The 18,349-nt window shown below is 46.5% G+C and overlaps 1 protein-coding gene across 2 annotated transcripts in view; it reads right to left on the minus strand.

Annotated features, from left to right (window-relative positions):
• mfsd10 (major facilitator superfamily domain containing 10) overlaps positions 1-18,349 on the minus strand; it is a 50,976-nt gene that overhangs the window by 21,604 nt on the left and 11,023 nt on the right. For both annotated transcript variants that reach the window (XM_067982432.1, XM_067982431.1), the window contains exons 3-6: positions 17,714-17,917; positions 5,177-5,273; positions 3,738-3,841; positions 2,799-2,957 (exon numbers count right to left, since the gene is read on the minus strand). In XM_067982432.1, the coding sequence (XP_067838533.1) occupies positions 2,799-2,957; positions 3,738-3,841; positions 5,177-5,273; positions 17,714-17,902 (549 nt within the window). In that variant the 5' untranslated portion in view covers positions 17,903-17,917. The remainder of the gene's footprint in view (positions 1-2,798; positions 2,958-3,737; positions 3,842-5,176; positions 5,274-17,713; positions 17,918-18,349) is intronic.

Genomic DNA, 18,349 nt, shown 5'->3' on the forward strand with positions numbered 1-18,349 from the left:
GGTCAGGCCTCAGCTGGTGAATCGTGTCCAATTCTGGGCACCACACTTTAGGAAGGATGTCAAGGTCTTAGAGAGATTTACTAGAATGGTACCAAGGATGGCATCTCCAACAATACTGCACTAGAACGTCAGCCTAGATTTTGTGCTCAAGTCTCTGACTCAGAGGCAAGAGTGCGACAGTAATATTATTGTGCGGGAGGGGAAGTTTTCCTGTGCGTTTATTGTGGGTTCAAGTCCCACTGCAGAGACTTGAGCCCAAAATCCAAGCTGACACCTTCAGTGCAGTACTGAGGGAGTGCTGCATTGTCGGTAGTGCCCTCTTTCGGATGAATGTCACAGCAAAAAGGAAACGGGGAGCGTGGAGGTAGATTTTCAACCTGCCTCCCGGATCGACTACCCATTATAGGAACCGCCCAATTCTCATTTCCATTGAAAATCCAGAGGACGCAGCCTGCACTTCAAGGGGGATAAATTTAAATCTACTCTACGGAAACAATATTTCAGTGAGCGAGTGGTCAATCTATGGAACAGGCTCCCTCGGCAGACGGTGGAAGCAGTCAGCACTGATTCATTCAAGTGCAAATTAGATAAACTTCTTTCAGAAACTAACATTTTGGGATGCAATAGATGAGTAATTTGAGACAGGACATGTGGTGAGTGTAACATGCTCGGGAGAACAGATGACTCTGGACCTATGGTTCCCAAAGCTCTCCACCACTGGGGGTTTTCCTCACCTCATGTCTGTTGCGTTTATATAGGATATTGTCATATATCCTTTCCCTTATTACAAGCTCGAGGATCAGGAGATACTGATTAATACTCTGTCTTGATCAAAACATTGATATAACTCATTACATGCAGTTTGCTTGAGACTGGCACCGAATTATACTCACAAACAACGGACTCATCGGGTTCCATAAGCATGTCGTCTTGACTGCTCACACTAGCCTAAGCAAGACTAAGTAAAAGTCCCTAAGGTGTTCCGTTGTGCGGTACTTTTATAGGGTTAATTACGTCTCCCTAACATGCCATTAATATAAAAGCGCATTCCATCTCCGTGCGGTCAGTACGGGGGTACATTTGCCTGATACCTCACTACGTAAGCGACGTTATTGTTCCCTTCCCTCAAGCCCGCGTGCGTATCACTACTCTTGTCTGTTCTCTCTACCTGAGTGACCACGGCTGTCAGACACGGCCTTCACTTACCTTTCTCTCTTCGATATTTATTGGAGAGTTATTCATCCCTTCCACTCCCCTTCTACACCCAGACTAGCTGGCACCATTCCTGCTCGTTAATATTCCTTTCTCGCATCTTCCCGCAGCTGACTCCTGCTTGTCTCAGCACTCAGACACTCATCTCACCCTTACGGACCCCTACAACTACCATAAACCTATGTGAGGAGTTACACAACACCAGGTTATAGTCCAACAGCTTTATGTGAAATCACAAGCTTTCGGAGCTTTCCTCCTTCGTCAGGTGAGTGAAGGGTTCCATAAAGGCACAAAAGGCTCCCAAAGGCTTGTGATTTCAAATAAAACTGTTGGACTATAACCTGGTGTTGTGTGACTCCTTACATTTGTCCACCCCAGTCCATCACCGGCATCTCCACATCATGACCATAAACCTAGTTTAATATTGGTGGATACGCTTGTAAATGGCGACCTAGTGTGTCTACTCTTACAATGTCTGGGTCTGTTGTAGACTCATAGGAACAGGAGTAGGCCATTCAGCCCCTCGTACCTGCTCCACCATTTGATAAGATCATGGCTGATCTGTGATCTAGCTCCATATACCTGCCTTTGGCCCATATCCCTTAATACCTTTGGTTGCCAAAAAGCTATCTATCTCACATTTAAATTTAGCAATTGAGCTAGTATCGGATCATGTGACTACCAGGACAGTTAGAAGGCGAACGAGACAGACTTTGCTCTTTTTGCGTCCGGCAGTTCCTAAGTTGCTCATGATTTATCGTCCGGTTTCCATTAGCGGGCGGCCAGTCTGCAGGTTGAAAATCTACCCCCAGGTTGTGGGGCCCATCAGTTCTCTGCCTTCAGCTGCATGAAGGCAGTGAAAATGCACAGTGCGAATATTTAACTCGTACGCGTGGAATTCCTTGCTCCGTTACTTCACCTGCGGCGTTAACCCGTTAAAAACCAACAGCTCAACTCCCCCTTTAAATTGTCAGGCAAAGGAAAAGAAAAGATTAAAGAGCATGGAAGGACTTAGATTTATATAAACAGTGCCTTTCACAACCTCAGGACATTCCAAAGCGCTTTACAGCCAATGAAGTACTTTTTTTTTGAATTGTAGTCGCTATTGTAATGTAGGAAATGCCAGCAGCCAATTTGCACACAGCAAGATTCCACAAACAAAGGAATATCATATCGACACATTAATTCAGGAGAAACTTCTTTACCCAGAGAGTGGTGAGAATGTGGAACTCGCTACCACAAGGAGTAGTTGAGGCGAATAACATAGATGCATTTAAGGGGAAGCTAGATAAGTATATGAGGGAGAAAGGAATAGAAGGATATGCTGATAGGGTGAGATGAAGGAGGGAGGGAGGAGGCTCGTGTGGAGCATAAACATTTGCCGAATGGCCTGTTTCTGTGCTGTAAAATTCTATACAATTAAACACTTGCACACTAATATTTGCACAGTGTAATAAGTGTGTAAGACTTACAGACATTTGAATGTGTGATGAGGCACTGTATAAATACAGTATTGTCACTATAATGTACCGCAATGGTAGCCCCCACCACCATAGACGACCTACACACATCGAAACCCTGCTTACCATGCCCTTGCTGCGGGCCTGTGGAGACGGCAGGTCTGCGATGATGGCGGTCGACAGGCTGACGTTCCCTTTGCTGATCCCTCCTACAACTCGGGACAGAAGGAAAAGCCCAAAGTTCCTGGAGAGAGCCCACAGCGCGTATGAAAGAACGAGCCCAACCTGGCAGCAAAACGTGAAAGAAAAAAAAGACGTTGAGAAAGGCCAAATTTGTACCGAGGCTACTTCGCCGGCACCTCCCCCTACCCAACGTGACCTCTACCACCAAAGAAGGACAAGAGCCATTAATGCCCAAGTTAACCCCTCCAGGTCGGACACCGTTCTGACTTGACCCCGTTCCTTCGTCGTCACTGGGTCAAGGTCCTGGAATTCTCTACCTCATGCCATCGTGCGACCACCTTCACCACAAGGACCACAGAAGTTCCAAGGAGAAGACCAGAAACCATCTTCTCAGGGCAACCACGTGTACTAAATTGGTTAGCCGGGTGTTGAAGGATAGAATACTAGAGCCTAGTCTTCAGTTGCTTCCAAGCCTTTATTCACAGAGCTCCCCCAATTGATACCCACCACCTGAATACAATTAACACTAATTGATATAAACCACATGGATAAAATTAACACCACAGACGGGCATAAGCAACATGCTTTTATACAAGTCGATCTGGAGCAAGCCTTTAGCTCAGTGGTAGCATTCCTGCCTTCAACTCAGAAGGTCATGGGTTCGAGCCCCGGACAGTGCTGGTGAACTGGGTTAACATCCAGGGGGATAGTTGTGCCCAATGGGAGCGAATTGCCCCATCCCACCTTCCCAACCCCCCCCCACCCCCACCTTTCCACTCCCGCCACCCCATCATCGTAGCCCAGGAGACCAGAGTTCCAGTCTCTAAATACTGGGTTGACATCCAGTGGGTTACTTGCTTCCAATGGGATGGACAGACCTACCGTGGTCAGCATCATCAGCAGCCTCCGGCCAAAGTAATCGGAGGCAGCACCAGTGACGGGAGACACGAGGAACTGCAACACTGAGAAGATGGATCCAATGAGCCCTGGAAGGTGCAGATGCAAGGAAAGGAATGGGCACATGTGAGTCAACCTGCTTCAGTGACAGATCTCCTCTGCTATCAAAATTATGAGGGGCACAGATAGGATGGATACTAAGGAGCTTTTTCCCTTCGTTGAGGGTTCTATAACAAGGGGACATAGATTCAAGGTGAAAGGCGGGAGGTTTAGCGGGGATTTGAGAAAGAACTTTTTCACCCAGAGGGTGGTTGGAGTCTGGAACTCACTGTCTGAAAGGGTTGTGGAGGCAGGAACCCTCACAACATTCAAGAAGCATTTGGATGAGCACTTGAAATGCCATAGCATACAAGGCTACGGACCAAATGCTGGAATATGGGATTAGAGTAGACAGGGCTGATGGCCGGCGCGGACACGATGGGCCGAAGGGCCTCTATCCGTGCTATATAACTCTATGACTCTATAACGTCGGTTCAATAGACTACGCTCCGTGGGACTGTAGCAACTGAGGATCCTATTTTCAGATTGAAGGGGCTTTAAATGATCTGGAATGCACTGCCTGAAAGGGCGGTAGAAGCAGATTCAATCGTGGCTTTCAAAAGGGAATTGGATAAATACTTTACAGGGCTACGGGGAAAGAGCAAGGGAATGGGACTAATTGGTATAGCTCTTTCAAAGAGCTGGCGCAGGCACGATGGGCCGAATGGCCTCCTTCTGTGCTGTACCGACTATGAATGATAAAGGCACAGTGGGCCGAAATTAGGCCATAACCCAGTTACTGTCAAGTCAAAAAAGTTAGGAACATTAGAAACAGTGGGCCATTCAATTAGATCATGGCTGATCTGCATCTCAACTCCATTTACCCCGTCTTAGCTCCACTATCCCTTGATACCCTTACCCAACAAAAATCTATCAATCTCAGTATTTAAAGGTCCAATTGATCCACAGCCTCCTGGGGAAGAGAGTTCCTGATTTCTATTGCACCTTTGTGTGAATTGCAATTTGTTATTGGTGATGTCTTACAGAACCAATTTGGGAGAGGATTTATTGGCAATGGGCTTTGCTTCAATTACTTCCTGTAGCAAAGTATTTCTTGTTTCAACAACTCTGCATAAAGAAATTTATCCTAACCCTTCAATCTCTTGGTGACCATTGTACACCATCATGTACCACACTATGTTACACTATCATACACTGTGTTACAGTAGTATAAATGACACTAACTTACATTAGTATACACACTATGAAACACTACACTAAGTTACACCACTGTGTTTTTGCAATGTTTTAATGAACAGTAGATCTTGCAATGCAATACTGCATTACACACTATAACTGCCTTCGACTGAGTAAAATATTCTCACCCCCAAATAGGACACTGTTATATTTTCTTTCACTGGGAACCCCAATCGTATCAGCAAACCAGTCCACGGAGTGCTGTAGAGATTGATAAACACCACCCTGTTAATAAAAAGCACAGAGAGGTTAAGTCAGAATAATCTATATATTGAGAATCTTACATATGCATTCCACTTTGTCTAAAATAAAATATTACAGGACACGTTTTTGTCACTCTTTTCTGTCGACTTTTTCCCTTATATAGATTCCTCGTCCACGGTTATAATAGAAACTGCCTCTGTAAACTTGTGATGCTGCAATTATACCCTCCCATCAGTGATGGCGGTGTCTACCTCAATCTTGTATCTCTAGCATCTCAGCCTATACTACAGAAAAACTCCTATAATCCAACCAACTCTGCTCTGCTTCCCAAACTGCATTAAGTTTTGCCATTTAACTATAAATAGTAGCAAATCTAAGCATTTGATTACAAAAAAATATAAGGACGCAAAGTATGGCTTTAAAATGGCGACTAAATTATGTGTGGGTGCTCTGGTCTGTTTAAACCCAGGCCTCTAATCCTGCTTCTGTTGAAAAATGCACTTGGTCTTAAACCACTGCGTGAAACGTCACAGGAGAACACTAGCAGTAACTAACAGCTTCCACGATGGCTCAACAAATTTACTCACTGATAAGGAAAGAAGGAACTTGCACTTATAAAGCGTCTTTCACAACCTCAGAACGTCCAATGAAGTATTTTTGAAGTGTAGTCGCTGTTGTAATGTAGGAAACGCAGCAGCCAATTTGCGCACAGCAAGATCCCACAAACAGGAATGTGATAATCACCAGATAATCTGTTTTTAGTGATGTTGGTTGAGGGATAAATATTGGCCAGGACATCGGGGAGAACTCCCCTGCTCTTCTTTGAAACAGTGGCCGTGGGATCTTTTACTGCCGTGTTTCCTACATTACATCAATGATGACCTTTCATAAGTACGTCATTGGCTGTAAAGTGCTGTGGGTCGTCCTGAGGTCGTGAGAGGCGCTATATAAATGCAAGCTCTTCCTTTGTTAGTAAACCTACACTACAGGAATTACAGTGCTGGCTCAGTGAGTTTATCTGTGAGTAGCTGGGCCATACAGGGCAGGAAGGTCGAAGGGCTAATCCCCGGTCTGTGCTGGGTTCGTCAACCTCAGTCAGGGCAGTGGGAGAACTACAGCTCGTCTCTGCCACCATGCATTAGGAATGGGAAAAAGTCAACCGGGAATCCCACTGGTGATCGATACCAAGTGACACCCCCACCCCCCCTCCCCACTCCCAAAAACGTGAATATCAGGTGAAGACAGGATCGAGCATGGGTGTGATGCCTCCTACAGTTCATCAGCCACCCAATACTCACTGTCATGAACAGTCACCACTTGGAGAAGAGTCATGGTGGGGGCGTTGGGGGTGGCAGAGGGAGGGGCACTTAGCAGCAGTGGAACGTGGAGTCAGCACCTTCGGGGGGGAAGGGGGGTGCGGGACTGGATTGGGGAGTTGACTGGGTTGGTTATATGCAGAGTCATATCACCCCTATTAATATTTAGGTGACTGGGGAGGGGAAAGGGTGCAGGTTATGCTTGTACGAGCAACTGGCAAGAAATCCTGCTTCTTTTGTCACACGCTAGTGCCCTGACGCTGCTCCTAGGCAAAAGGATTCCTGAGGGGCGGGGGTGGGACGAAAAGGGGTTTGCTGCACCCGCGTTAATCTGGCACCAAGACACAGAAGGCCGAGAGCAGGCGAACCTGTCAGTCACTCCAAGGCCGCCGTGCTAAAGAGGCTGCAGAGGGACGGCGTGAATGGCAGGCCTGAGTGCCAGTTTGCAACATCAAACGCTCCAGTGGAATCTCAAACAGACAGAAGCTTCGACAGGATTAGTTTACCGTGTCGTCTTTACTGAGGCAACTTCTGTCTACTCTGCGTCGCATCAAGCTCCGTGAAGCATGACAGACTGTTCCCAAAAAAATGAATCTCGGCACCGAGTCTTTGCATGAATGCTGGTGCGGAGTTCTTGCAACGCAGAAGTGTTTTCCTTGTGTAGATGGGCTGAATGGCCCACTCCTGTTCCTATATTTCTACAGACCACACACTCTCCTAGATTCTCTCATGGGTTCCACCCACATATCATCGCGTTTACCACCCACTCCAGGTTATCTTCGAATGATACAGCACAGAAGGAGGCCATTCGGCCCATTGTGCCTGTGTCGCCTCTTTGAAAGAGCAATCCAATTAGTCTCACTCCCCTGTTCTTTCCCTAGAGCCCTGTAAATTCCCTTTTGAAAGTTACTATTGAATCTGCTTCCACCGCCCTTTCGGGCAGTGCGTTCCAGATCATTACAACTCGCTGTGTAAATATTTCTCATCTCTCCCTCTCTCTAGTTCTTTTGCCAATTATCAAAATTATCTTATTATGTTATAGATAAACCCACAAAGTCATTATCTGCCTTTGAAGTGTCCCAGGTGCGAAGGATATCCCAGGCTCTGGATACTCTTTGTAGTTTTCCTGGAGCAGTCAAACAGCCATGATCCTCCATAAACTTGAGCTCATCCAAAACTCTGCTGCCCGTATCCTAACTCGCACCGAGTCCCGTCCACCCATCACCCCCTGTGCTCGCTGACCTACACTGGCTCCCGGTCCGGGAACACCTCGATTTTAAAATTCTCATCCTTGTTTTCAAATCCCTCCTTTGCCTCGCCCCCTCCCTATCTCTGTAACCTCCTCCAGCCCCACAACCCTCCGAGATCTCTGCGCTCCTCCAGTTCTTGCCTCTTGCGCATCCCCGATTTTAATCGCTGCACTGTGGCCGTGCCTTCAGCTGCCTAGGCCTCAAGCTGTGGAGTTCCCTCCCTAAACCTCTCCGCCTCTCTCTTCTCCTTTAAGACGCTCCTTAAAACCTACCTCTTTGACCAAGCTTTTGGTCGCCTGTCCTAATATCTCCTTATGTGGCTCGGTGTTAAATTTTGTTCGATATCCTGTGAAGCGCCTTGGGACATTTTACCAAGTTAAAGGTGCTATATAAATGCAAGTTGTTGTTATTGTTGCTGTTGTTATTGTAAGTATTGGGAAACCCAAGACTCGCTGAGACTCTTGACTGAACGACTACAGCTGGGATTGCTGTTCAGGGACACTGGGTGAGTACTCTGCCCTTTCACCTCTGCAGCCTGGGTTCAAATCCAGTCCTGACCGAGTGGATACACGTCTCCTGCCTAGTTGGCCTAAAGGGTCTGAAAACATTGAGCTGTCTTGATCCAGCTCCCCAGCACAACACTGCCCCATAGACAGGCACTGCTCAGAGGCCAGTACGGGATATGGAAACCCCTTCTGGGGTTGAGTGACGAGGCACATTACTGGAACAGAGTATAATCGAACCGCACCTCAGGAAGGATATATTGGTCTTGGAGGAGGCTCAGCGCAGATTCACCAGAATGATTCCGGGGTTAAAGGGTCACACTGTGAGGACAGGTTGCATAAACTTGGCTTGTGTTCCCTTGAATTTGGGAGATTGAGGGATGATTTGATCGAGGTGTTTAAAATGATAAAAGGATTTGAAAGGGTAGCTGAAGAAAACCTATTTCCGCTGGTGGTGAAGTTCCAGAATCTTATAATTAGAGCTGGGCCACGAAATCAGGAAGCATTTTTTCCAAACAAAGGGTGGTCGAACTCTCTCCCCCAAAAGAGTGGGTCAACTGAAACTTTCAAGACTGAGATCGATAGATTTTTGTTGGGTAAGGGTATCAAGGGATAGGGAGCAAAGGCGGGTGAATGGAGTTGAGGTACAACATGATCTAATTGAATGGGGCGGATCAAGGCTCGAGGGGCTGAATGGCCTACACCTGTCCCCATAACAAGCTTCCCTCAGCATCCGGCTTTTCTGTATCTGAGCTGGGAGTCAGCACTAACATCCCTCAATTGGATTACTGCAGTCACAAAGAGCAGGCCTGCTGCGAGAAACCAGGATATCTCAGACCGTTCTGCTGCTTCACGCAGGTCATCGCATAACACAGAAAACAGAGAGCAGCCTTGTGCTGCTCATTAATTATACACTCCAGTCCTCCTTGGCAAGGACAAGCATTACCCGTCTCTCCTCAGACTCTGTTTCCCACCCCCGCTTGTTGTGAATGTGACTCAGCTGTTTCCTGGCAAGATTTTCATCACACAGTTCGCCGAGAGGTCGAGGCCGATGGGGCCGGGTGGGATTTGATTTTGGCCGTTGGGGAAATAAACTCAAATGTAAAGGCCTCAAAATTCTAGACATTGACTGCACAGATGTCGGCAGGGCTACATACATAGAATTACGTCGAAAGTACAGCACAGAAACAGGCCCATCAATCCAACAGGTCTATGCCGGTGTTTATGCTCCACACGAGCCTCCTCCCTCCCTACTTCATCTAACCCCATCAGCATATCCTTCTAGTCCTGTCTCCCTCATATGTTTACCTAACTGCCCCTTAAATGCATCTATGTTATTCGCCTCAACTACTCCTTGTGGTAGTGAGTTCCACATTCTAACCACTCTTTGAGTAAAGAAGTTTCTCCTGAGTTCCCTTGTGGATTTATTATTGACTATCTTATATCTATGGCCCCTAGTTCTGGTCTCCCCCACAAGTGGAAACATCTTCACAACGTCTACCCTATCAAACTCTTTGATAATCTTGAAGACCTCTATCAGGTCACCCCTCTGTCTTCTCTTTTCTAGAGAAAAGAGCCCCAGCCTGTTCAGCCTTTCCTGATAGGTATAACCTCTCAGATCTGGTATCATCCTAGTAAATCTTTTTTGCACCTTCTCCAGTGCCTCTATATTATTTTTATAATATGGAGACCAGAACCGTTCACAGTATAAGTACTGTGTATTAAGTGATGCCCAAGCGAGCTGGCCGTAATGGAGACATAGCAAAATCTTTATGAGGTTAAAACTGAGCTCAGCAGCGCTGCCGTGTTTCAGAAATCGATAGCACTCTCGCCTTGAAGTCAGACGGTTGTGGGTTCAAGGCTACTACAGGCTGGAGCACAAAATCGAAGCTGACATTTTAGTGCATGGTCATAGGTGCCGTCATTTTAACCTGGCGGAATTAAAAGATCCCGTTCACCCATCACCCCAGTGCTCGCTGACCTACATTGACTCCCAGTCCGGCAATGCCTCAATTTTAAAATCCTCATCCTTGTTTTCAAATCCCTCCATGGCCTCACCCCTTCCTATCTCTGTAACCTCCTGCAACCCTCCGAGATCTCTGCGTTTCTCCAACTCTGGCCTCTTGCGCATCCCCGATTTCCAGCACCCCACCACTGGCGGCCGTGCTTTCAGCTGCCTGGGCCCTAAGCTCTGGAATTCCCTCCCCACACCTCTCTGCCTCTCTACCCCTCTCTCCTCCATTAAGACGCTCCTAAAAACCTACCTCTTTGACCGAGCTTTTGGTCGCCTGTCCTAATATCTCCTCGTGGCTCGGTGTCAGATTTTGTTTGATAACGCTCCCGTGAAGCCCCTTGGGACGTTTTACTATGTTAAAGGCGCTATATAAATGCAAGTTGTTGTTGTTGGGGCACTACCTGAAGAAAAGCAAATGTAAGGAGTCTTACAACACCAGGTTATAGTCCAACAGTTTTATTTGAATCACAAGCTTTCGGAGGCTTTCTCCTTCGTCACTCACCTGACGAAGGAGAAAGCCTCCGAAAGCTTGTGATTTCAAATAAAACTGTTGGACAATAACCTGGTGTTGTAAGACTCCTTACATTTGTCCACCCCAGTCCACCACCGGCATCTCCACATCATGAAGAAAAGCAGGCAGTTCTCCTTAAATTGACACCACAAAAAACGTATTACTCGTCCATTTGCTGCCAGTGGGATCTTGCTGTGCGCAAATTGGCGGTGCCAGATCAGACTCTCTTTTTATTTGATGATTGTATCTTTTGACAAAATCCCTCTGCCTTTCCAAAGAGTTTTACACCTCACTGCCCTCACCAGACAAGCAAGGGCTTTTTATCGTAGAAAAGAGACATCACTGTCAGAGACTTTATAAAAAGGGTGAGGAAGTGGCGCAGAGAAAGCAAGTCTGGAACAGTGCCTTCACTGTTATAAGGGCAAGTTCTTTCTTCCTTTCACAAGAGCGAGACAAGAGGGTTCATATTCAAGGTTGCGAAAGGCAAATTTAAGACAGATAAAACAATGGAGCCGAGCGGGAGTGGAAAAAAAAGAGGTGGTGGGGGCAGGGGAAGACCCAAAGGCACTGAAATAGAGTGACCCAAGGTACTGAAGCGTGGTGGCTGAATCAACAAATATCACGGCTGTGGCTCAGTTGGCAGCACTCTCGCTTCTGAGTCAAGAAGGTTGTGGGTTCAAGTCCCATTACGGCCAGCTTGTGAAGTGTAGGCACTGTTGTGCTGCAAGAAATGTGGCAGCCAATTTGTGCACAGCAAGATCCCACAAACATCAATGAGCCAAACGACCAGATAATCTGTTAGAATCATAGAAGTTTACAACATGGAAACAGGCCCTTCGGCCCAACATGTCCATGTCGCCCAGTTTATACCACTAAGCTAGTCCCAATTGCCTACACTTGGCCCATATCCCTCTATACTCATCTTATCCATGTAACTGTCCAAATGCTTCTTAAAAGACAAAATTGTATTCGCCTCTACTACTGCCTCTGGCAGCTCGTTCCAGACACTCACCACTCTTTGAGTGAAAAAATTGCCCCTCTGGACCCTTTTGTATCTCTTCCCCTCTCACCTTAAATCTGTGCCCCCTCGTTATAGACTCCCCTACCTTTGGGAAAAGATTTTGACTATCTACCTTATCTATGCCCCTCATTATTTTATACACTTCTATAAGATCACCCCTAAACCTCCTACTCTCCAGGGAAAAAAGTCTCAGTCTATCCAACCTCTCCCTGTAAGTCAAACCATCAAGTCCCGGTAGCATCCTAGTAAATCTTTTCTGCACTCTTTCTAGTTTAATAATATCCTTTCTATAATAGGGTGACCAGAACTGTACACAGTATTCCAAGTGTGGCCTTACTAATGTCTTGTACAACTTCAATAAGACATCCCAACTCCTGTATTCAATGTTCTGACCAATGAAACCAAGCATGCCGAATGCCTTCTTCACCACCCTATCCACCTGTGACTCCACTTTCAAGGAGCTATGAACCTGTACTCCTAGATCTCTTTGTTCTATAACTCTCCCCAACGCCCTACCATTAACGGAGTAGGTCCTGGCCCGATTCGATCTACCAAAATGCATCACCTCACATTTATCTAAATTAAACTCCATCTGCCATTCATCGGCCCACTGGCCCAATTTATCAAGATCCCGTTGCAATCCTAGATAACCTTCTTCACTGTCCACAATGCCACCAATCTTGGTGTCATCTGCAAACTTACTAACCATGCCTCCTAAATTCTCATCCAAATCATTAATATAAATAACAAATAACAGCGGACCCAGCACCGATCCCTGAGGCACACCGCTGGTCACAGGCCTCCAGTTTGAAAAACAACCCTCTACAACCACCCTCTGTCTTCTGTCGTCAATCCAATTTTGTATCTAATTGGCTACCTCACCTTGGATCCCATGAGATTTAACCTTATGTAACAACCTACCATGCGGTACCTTGTCAAAGGCTTTGCTAAAGTCCATGTAGACCACGTCTACTGCACAGCCCTCATCTATCTTCTTGGTTACCCCTTCAAAAAACTCAATCAAATTCGTGAGACATGATTTTCCTCTCACAAAACCATGCTGACTGTTCCTAATCAGTCCCTGCCTCTCCAAATGCCCGTAGATCCTGTCTCTCAGAATACCCTCTAACAACTTACCCACTACAGATGTCAGGCTCACCGGTCTGTAGTTCCCAGGCTTTTCCCTGCCGCCCTTCTTAAACAAAGGCACAACATTTGCTACCCTCCAATCTTCAGGCACCTCACCTGTAGCTGTCGATGATTCAAATATCTCTGCTAGGGGACCCGCAATTTCCTCCCTAACCTCCCATAACGTCCTGGGATACATTTCATCAGGTCCCGGAGATTTATCTACCTTGATGCGCGTTAAGACTTCCAGCACCTCCCTCTCTGTAATATGTATACTCCTCAAGACATCACTATTTATTTCCCCAAGTTCCCTAACATCCATGCCTTTCTCAATCGTAAATACCAATGTGAAATATTCATTTAGGATCTCACCCATCTCTTGTGGTTCCGCACATAGATGACCTTGTTGATCCTTAAGAGGCCCTACTCTCTCCCTAGTTACTCTTCTGCCCTTTATGTATTTGGAGAAGCTCTTTGGATTCTCCTTTGCCTTATCTGCCAAATCAATCTCATGTCCCCTTTTTGCCCTCCTGATTTCTCTCTTAACTCTACTCCAACAATCTCTATACTCTTCAAGGGATCCACTTGATCCCAGCTGCCTATGCATGTCATATGCCTCCTTCTTCTTTTTGACTAGGGCCTCAATCTCCCGAGTCATCCAAGGTTCCCTACTTCTACCAGCCTTGCCCTTCACTTTATAAGGAATGTGCTTACCCTGAACCCTGGTTAACACACTTTTGAAAGCCTCCCACTTACCAGACGTCCCTTTGCCTGCCAACAGACTCTCCCAATCAACTTCTGAAAGTTCCTGTCTAATACCATCAAAATTGGCCTTTCCCCAATTTAGAATTGTAACTTTTGGGCCAGACCTATCATTCTCCATAGCTATCTTAAAACTAATGGAATTATGATCACTGGTCCCAAAGTGATCCCTCACTAACACTTCTGTCACCTGCCCTTCCTTATTTCCCAAGAGGAGGTCAAGTTTTGCCCCCTCTCTAGTCGGGCCATCCACATACTGAATGAGAAATTCCTCCTGAATACACTCAACAAATTTCTCCCCATCCAAGCCCCGAATGCTATGGCTGTCCCAGTCAATGTTGGGAAAGTTAAAGTCCCCTACTATTACCACCCTATTTTTCTTGCAGCTGTCTGTAATCTCCTTACATATTTGCTCCTCAATTTCCCGTTGACTATTTGGGGGTCTGTAGTACAATCCTATCAAAGTGATCTCTCCCTTCTTATTTTTCAGTTCTACCCATATAGACTCAGTGGGCGAACCCTCGGATATATCCCCTCTCACTACTGCCGTGATGTTCTCCCTAATCAAGAACGCAACTCCCCCTCCTCTCTTACCTCCTGCTCTATCGTTCCTATAGCATCTGTACCCTGGAACATTGAGCTGCCAGTCCTGCCCCTCCCTTAGCCATGTTTCAGTAATAGCTATAACATCCCAGTCCCATGTACCCATCCATGCCCTGAGTTCATCTGCCTTGCCCATCAGACTTCTTGCATTGAAATTAATGCAGTTTAATCTAGACTTCCCTTGGTCTTTGCCCTGCTTTCTCAGACCATCTGTCCGGTCATGTTTTGTACACTCTCCCTTACTGCCTTTTGTTTCTGTCACCACTTTACTTCCCACTGACTTCCTGCATGGGTTCCCATCCCCCTGCCACATTAGTTTAAACCCTCCCCAACAGCACTAACAAACACTCCCCCTAGGACATTGGTTCCAGTCCTGCCCAGATGCAGACCGTCCAATTTGTACTGGTCCCACCTCCCCCAGAACCGGTTCCAATGGCCCAGGAATTTGAATCCCTTCCTCTTGCACCATCTCTCAAGCCACGTATTCATCCTAGCTATCCTGTCATTCCTACTCTGACTTGCCCGTGGCACTGGTAGCAATCCTGAGATTACTACCTTTGAGGTCCTACTTTTTAGTTTAACTCCTAACTCCCTAAATTCAGCTTGTAGGACCTCATCCCGTTTTTTACCTATATCGTTGGTACCTATATGTACCACGACAACTGGCTGTTCACCCTCCCCCTCCAGAATGTCCTGCAGCCGCTCCGAGACATCCCTGACCCTTGCACCAGGGAGGCAACATACCATCCTGGAGTCTCGGTTGCGTCCGCAGAAACGCCTGTCTATTCCCCTTACAATCGAGTCCCCTATCACTATAGCTCTGCCACTCTTTTTCCTGCCCTCCTGTGCAGCAGAGCCAGCCACGGTGCCATGAACCTGGCCGCTGCCACCTTCCCCTGGTGAGCCATCTCCCCCAACAGTATCCAAAACGGTATACCTGTTTTGGAGGGAGATGACCGCAGGGGACCCCTGCACTGCCTTCCTACTCTTCCTCTGTCTGTTGGTCACCCAGTCACTATCTCCCTCAGTAATTTTTATCTGTGGTGTGACCAATGTTGATGGATGAATGTTGGCCAGGACGCTTAGGCAAACTCCCCTGCTTTTCGGAAAGTGCCCTGGGATCTTTCCCTTGAACAGACAGACGGGGCCTCGGTTTAACGTCTCATCCGAAAGAGGCCACCTCCGACTGGAGAGGCAGCCTAGATTTTGTGCTCAAGTCCCTGGAGCGGGGCTCGAACCCACGACCTTCTGACTCAGAGGCGAGAGTGTTACCCACTGAGCCATTGCCTGAGAAGTGGAGGATGCATATGGGGATGTGAGGCTGTAGGAAATCACTACGGTAGGATGAGGTAATGCCATGGAGGGATTTGAAAGCAGGGACACAGCTAGAATGGGTCACCAGGGTGGTTCAGTCCAGGACACCATAAGACCATAGGAGCAGGAGTAGGCCATTCGGCCCCTCGAGCCTGCTCCACCATTCAATGAGATCATGGCTGATCTGATTTTTACCTCAACTCCACTTTCCCGCCTTTTCCCCATATCCTTTGACTCCCTTGCTGATCAAAAATTTGTCTAACTCAGCCATGAATGTATTCAATGACTCAGCCTCCACAGCTTTTTGGGGTAAAGAATTCCAAAGTTTCAGGTAGCAAATGTAACCCTGCTATTCAAGAGGAGGGAGGGAGAGAGAAAACAGGGAACTACAGGCCATCAGTCGTCAGGAAAATGCTGGAATCCATTATTATGGAACTGGTAATAGAGCACTTAGAAGATCATAATATGATTAGGCAGAGTAAATGTGGTTTTATGAAAGGGAAATCGCGTTTAACACATTTATTAGAGTCCTTTGAGGATGTCATTATCATGGTAGATAAAGGGGATCCAGTGGATGTTGTATATTTGGATTTTCAAAAGGCATTCGATAAGGTTGTTACTCAAGATAAGGGCTCCTGGGGTTGGGGGTAACATATTAGCACAGATCGAAGATTGGTTACTGGGCAGAAAACAGAGAGTAGGGATAAACGGGTCATTTTCAGGTTGGTAGTTTGTAACTAGTGGGATGCCGCAGGGATCAGTGCTTGGACCTCAGCTATTTAATATTAATATCTATATTAATATTTAATATTAATATCTATATTAATGACTTAGATGAAGGGACAGAGTGTAATGTATCCTAGTTTGCTAACGATACAAAGCTAGGTAAGCTGTGAGGAGGACACAAAGAGTCTGCAAAGGGATACAGACAGGTTAAGTGAGTGGGCAAGAAGGTGGCAGATGGAGTACAATGTAGGGAAATGTGAAGTTATTCACTTTGGTAGGAAGAATAGAAAGCAGAATATTTTTTAAATGGTGAGTAACTATTAAATGTTGGTGTTCAGAGAAATTTGAGTGTCCTTGTACAAGAAACACAGAAAGTTAGCATGCAGGTACAGCAAGCAATTAGGAAGGCAAATGGCATGTTGGCCTTTATTGCAAGGGGGTTGGAGTACAAGAGTAAGGCAGTCTTGCCACAATTGTACAGGGCTTTAGTGAGACCTCACCTGGTCTCCTTATCTAAGGAAGGATATACTTGCCTTAGAGGCAGTGCAACGAAGGTTCACTAGACTGATTCCTGGGATGAGAGGATTGTCCTGTGAGGAGAGGTTGAGTAGAATGGGCCTATACTCTCTGGAGTTTAGAAGAATGAGAGGGGATCTCATTGAAACATAAGATTCTGAGGGGACTTGACAGGGTAGATGCTGAGAGGTTGTTTCCCCTGGCTGGAGAGTCTAGAACTAGGGGGCATAGTCTCAGGATAAGGGGCCGATTATGTAAGACTGAGATGAGGAGGAATTTCTTCACTCAGAGGGTTGTGAATCTTTGGAATTCTCTACCCCAAAGGGCTGTGGATGCTGAGTCGTTGAGTATATTCAAGGCTGAGATGGATAGATTTTTGGACTCTAGGGGAATCAAGGGATATGGGGATCGGGCGGGAAAGTGGAGTTGAGGTCGGAGATCAGCCATGATCTTATTGAATGGCGGAGTAGGCTCAAGGGGCCGTATGGCCTATGTGTACTCCTAATCTTATGTTCTTATAGAATGGTTACAGCACAGAAGGAGGCCATTCGGCTCATCGAGCCCGTGCCAGCTCTTCGTAAGAGCAATCCAGTTAGTCCCATTCGCCCTCTCTTTCCTGTTCCATGTTTCCCCACCACTCTTTGCTGATAACACCTCCTATGGTTAGTGTATCATCCAATTCACCTCGAGCAACGCCACAGGAGATTGGGGCGTGTATGCATTAATATGACAGTTCTCATTTGCATATATATTTACATATATTACTATATAATGTGATAATTCTGGTTTGCACTTACCTGGTCAGTCTTTCCGTAGTAATCCAGAATGGAGGGGAGGAGTGGCAGGATAAGAGTAAACCCAAGCAGGTCAATGAGGAGCATCAAGAACACAATGGTAATGACGTGCGAGGAACCATCTTGGGTGGTGGGCGCACTTTTGGCCCCGTTGCTTTCTCGACGGTAGTTCAGTTGCTCCCTTCTCTCCATGTTTTACAGCAGGTTCTAGGAGGAAGCAAAAAACACATTTTATTCCCCCCTCCCGCCTTGAAGTTTTCAATTTCACATTCCTACAGGGTCAGGAAGACGGGAGGGGAAACACACCCAAACTACTGAGTCATCGTGTCCAATCCCTTCTTCAGCATCCAGTAAGAATTCAACAACAATCTCACATTCGCAACTGCAAATAGCTTGCGCAACAAGTTACAAGGTACAAAGAGATCAGCAGGCAATGGGGAAAATACGCCTTTAACCTATGGGCCAACATTCGGTCAATAGGCAAACCTTCCTCTACCCGACAACTTTTCAATAGGACTTTTTTTTTCTTAGGTGGCAGCCATGGCTCAGTGGGTAGCAGTCTCACCTTTGGGTCAGAAGGTCGTGGGTTCAAGTCCCACTCCAGAGACTTGAGCACATAATCCAGGCTGACCACTCCCA

This window comes from Heptranchias perlo, chromosome 4 (assembly GCF_035084215.1).
Source record: "Heptranchias perlo isolate sHepPer1 chromosome 4, sHepPer1.hap1, whole genome shotgun sequence".
NCBI lineage: Eukaryota > Metazoa > Chordata > Chondrichthyes > Hexanchiformes > Hexanchidae > Heptranchias > Heptranchias perlo.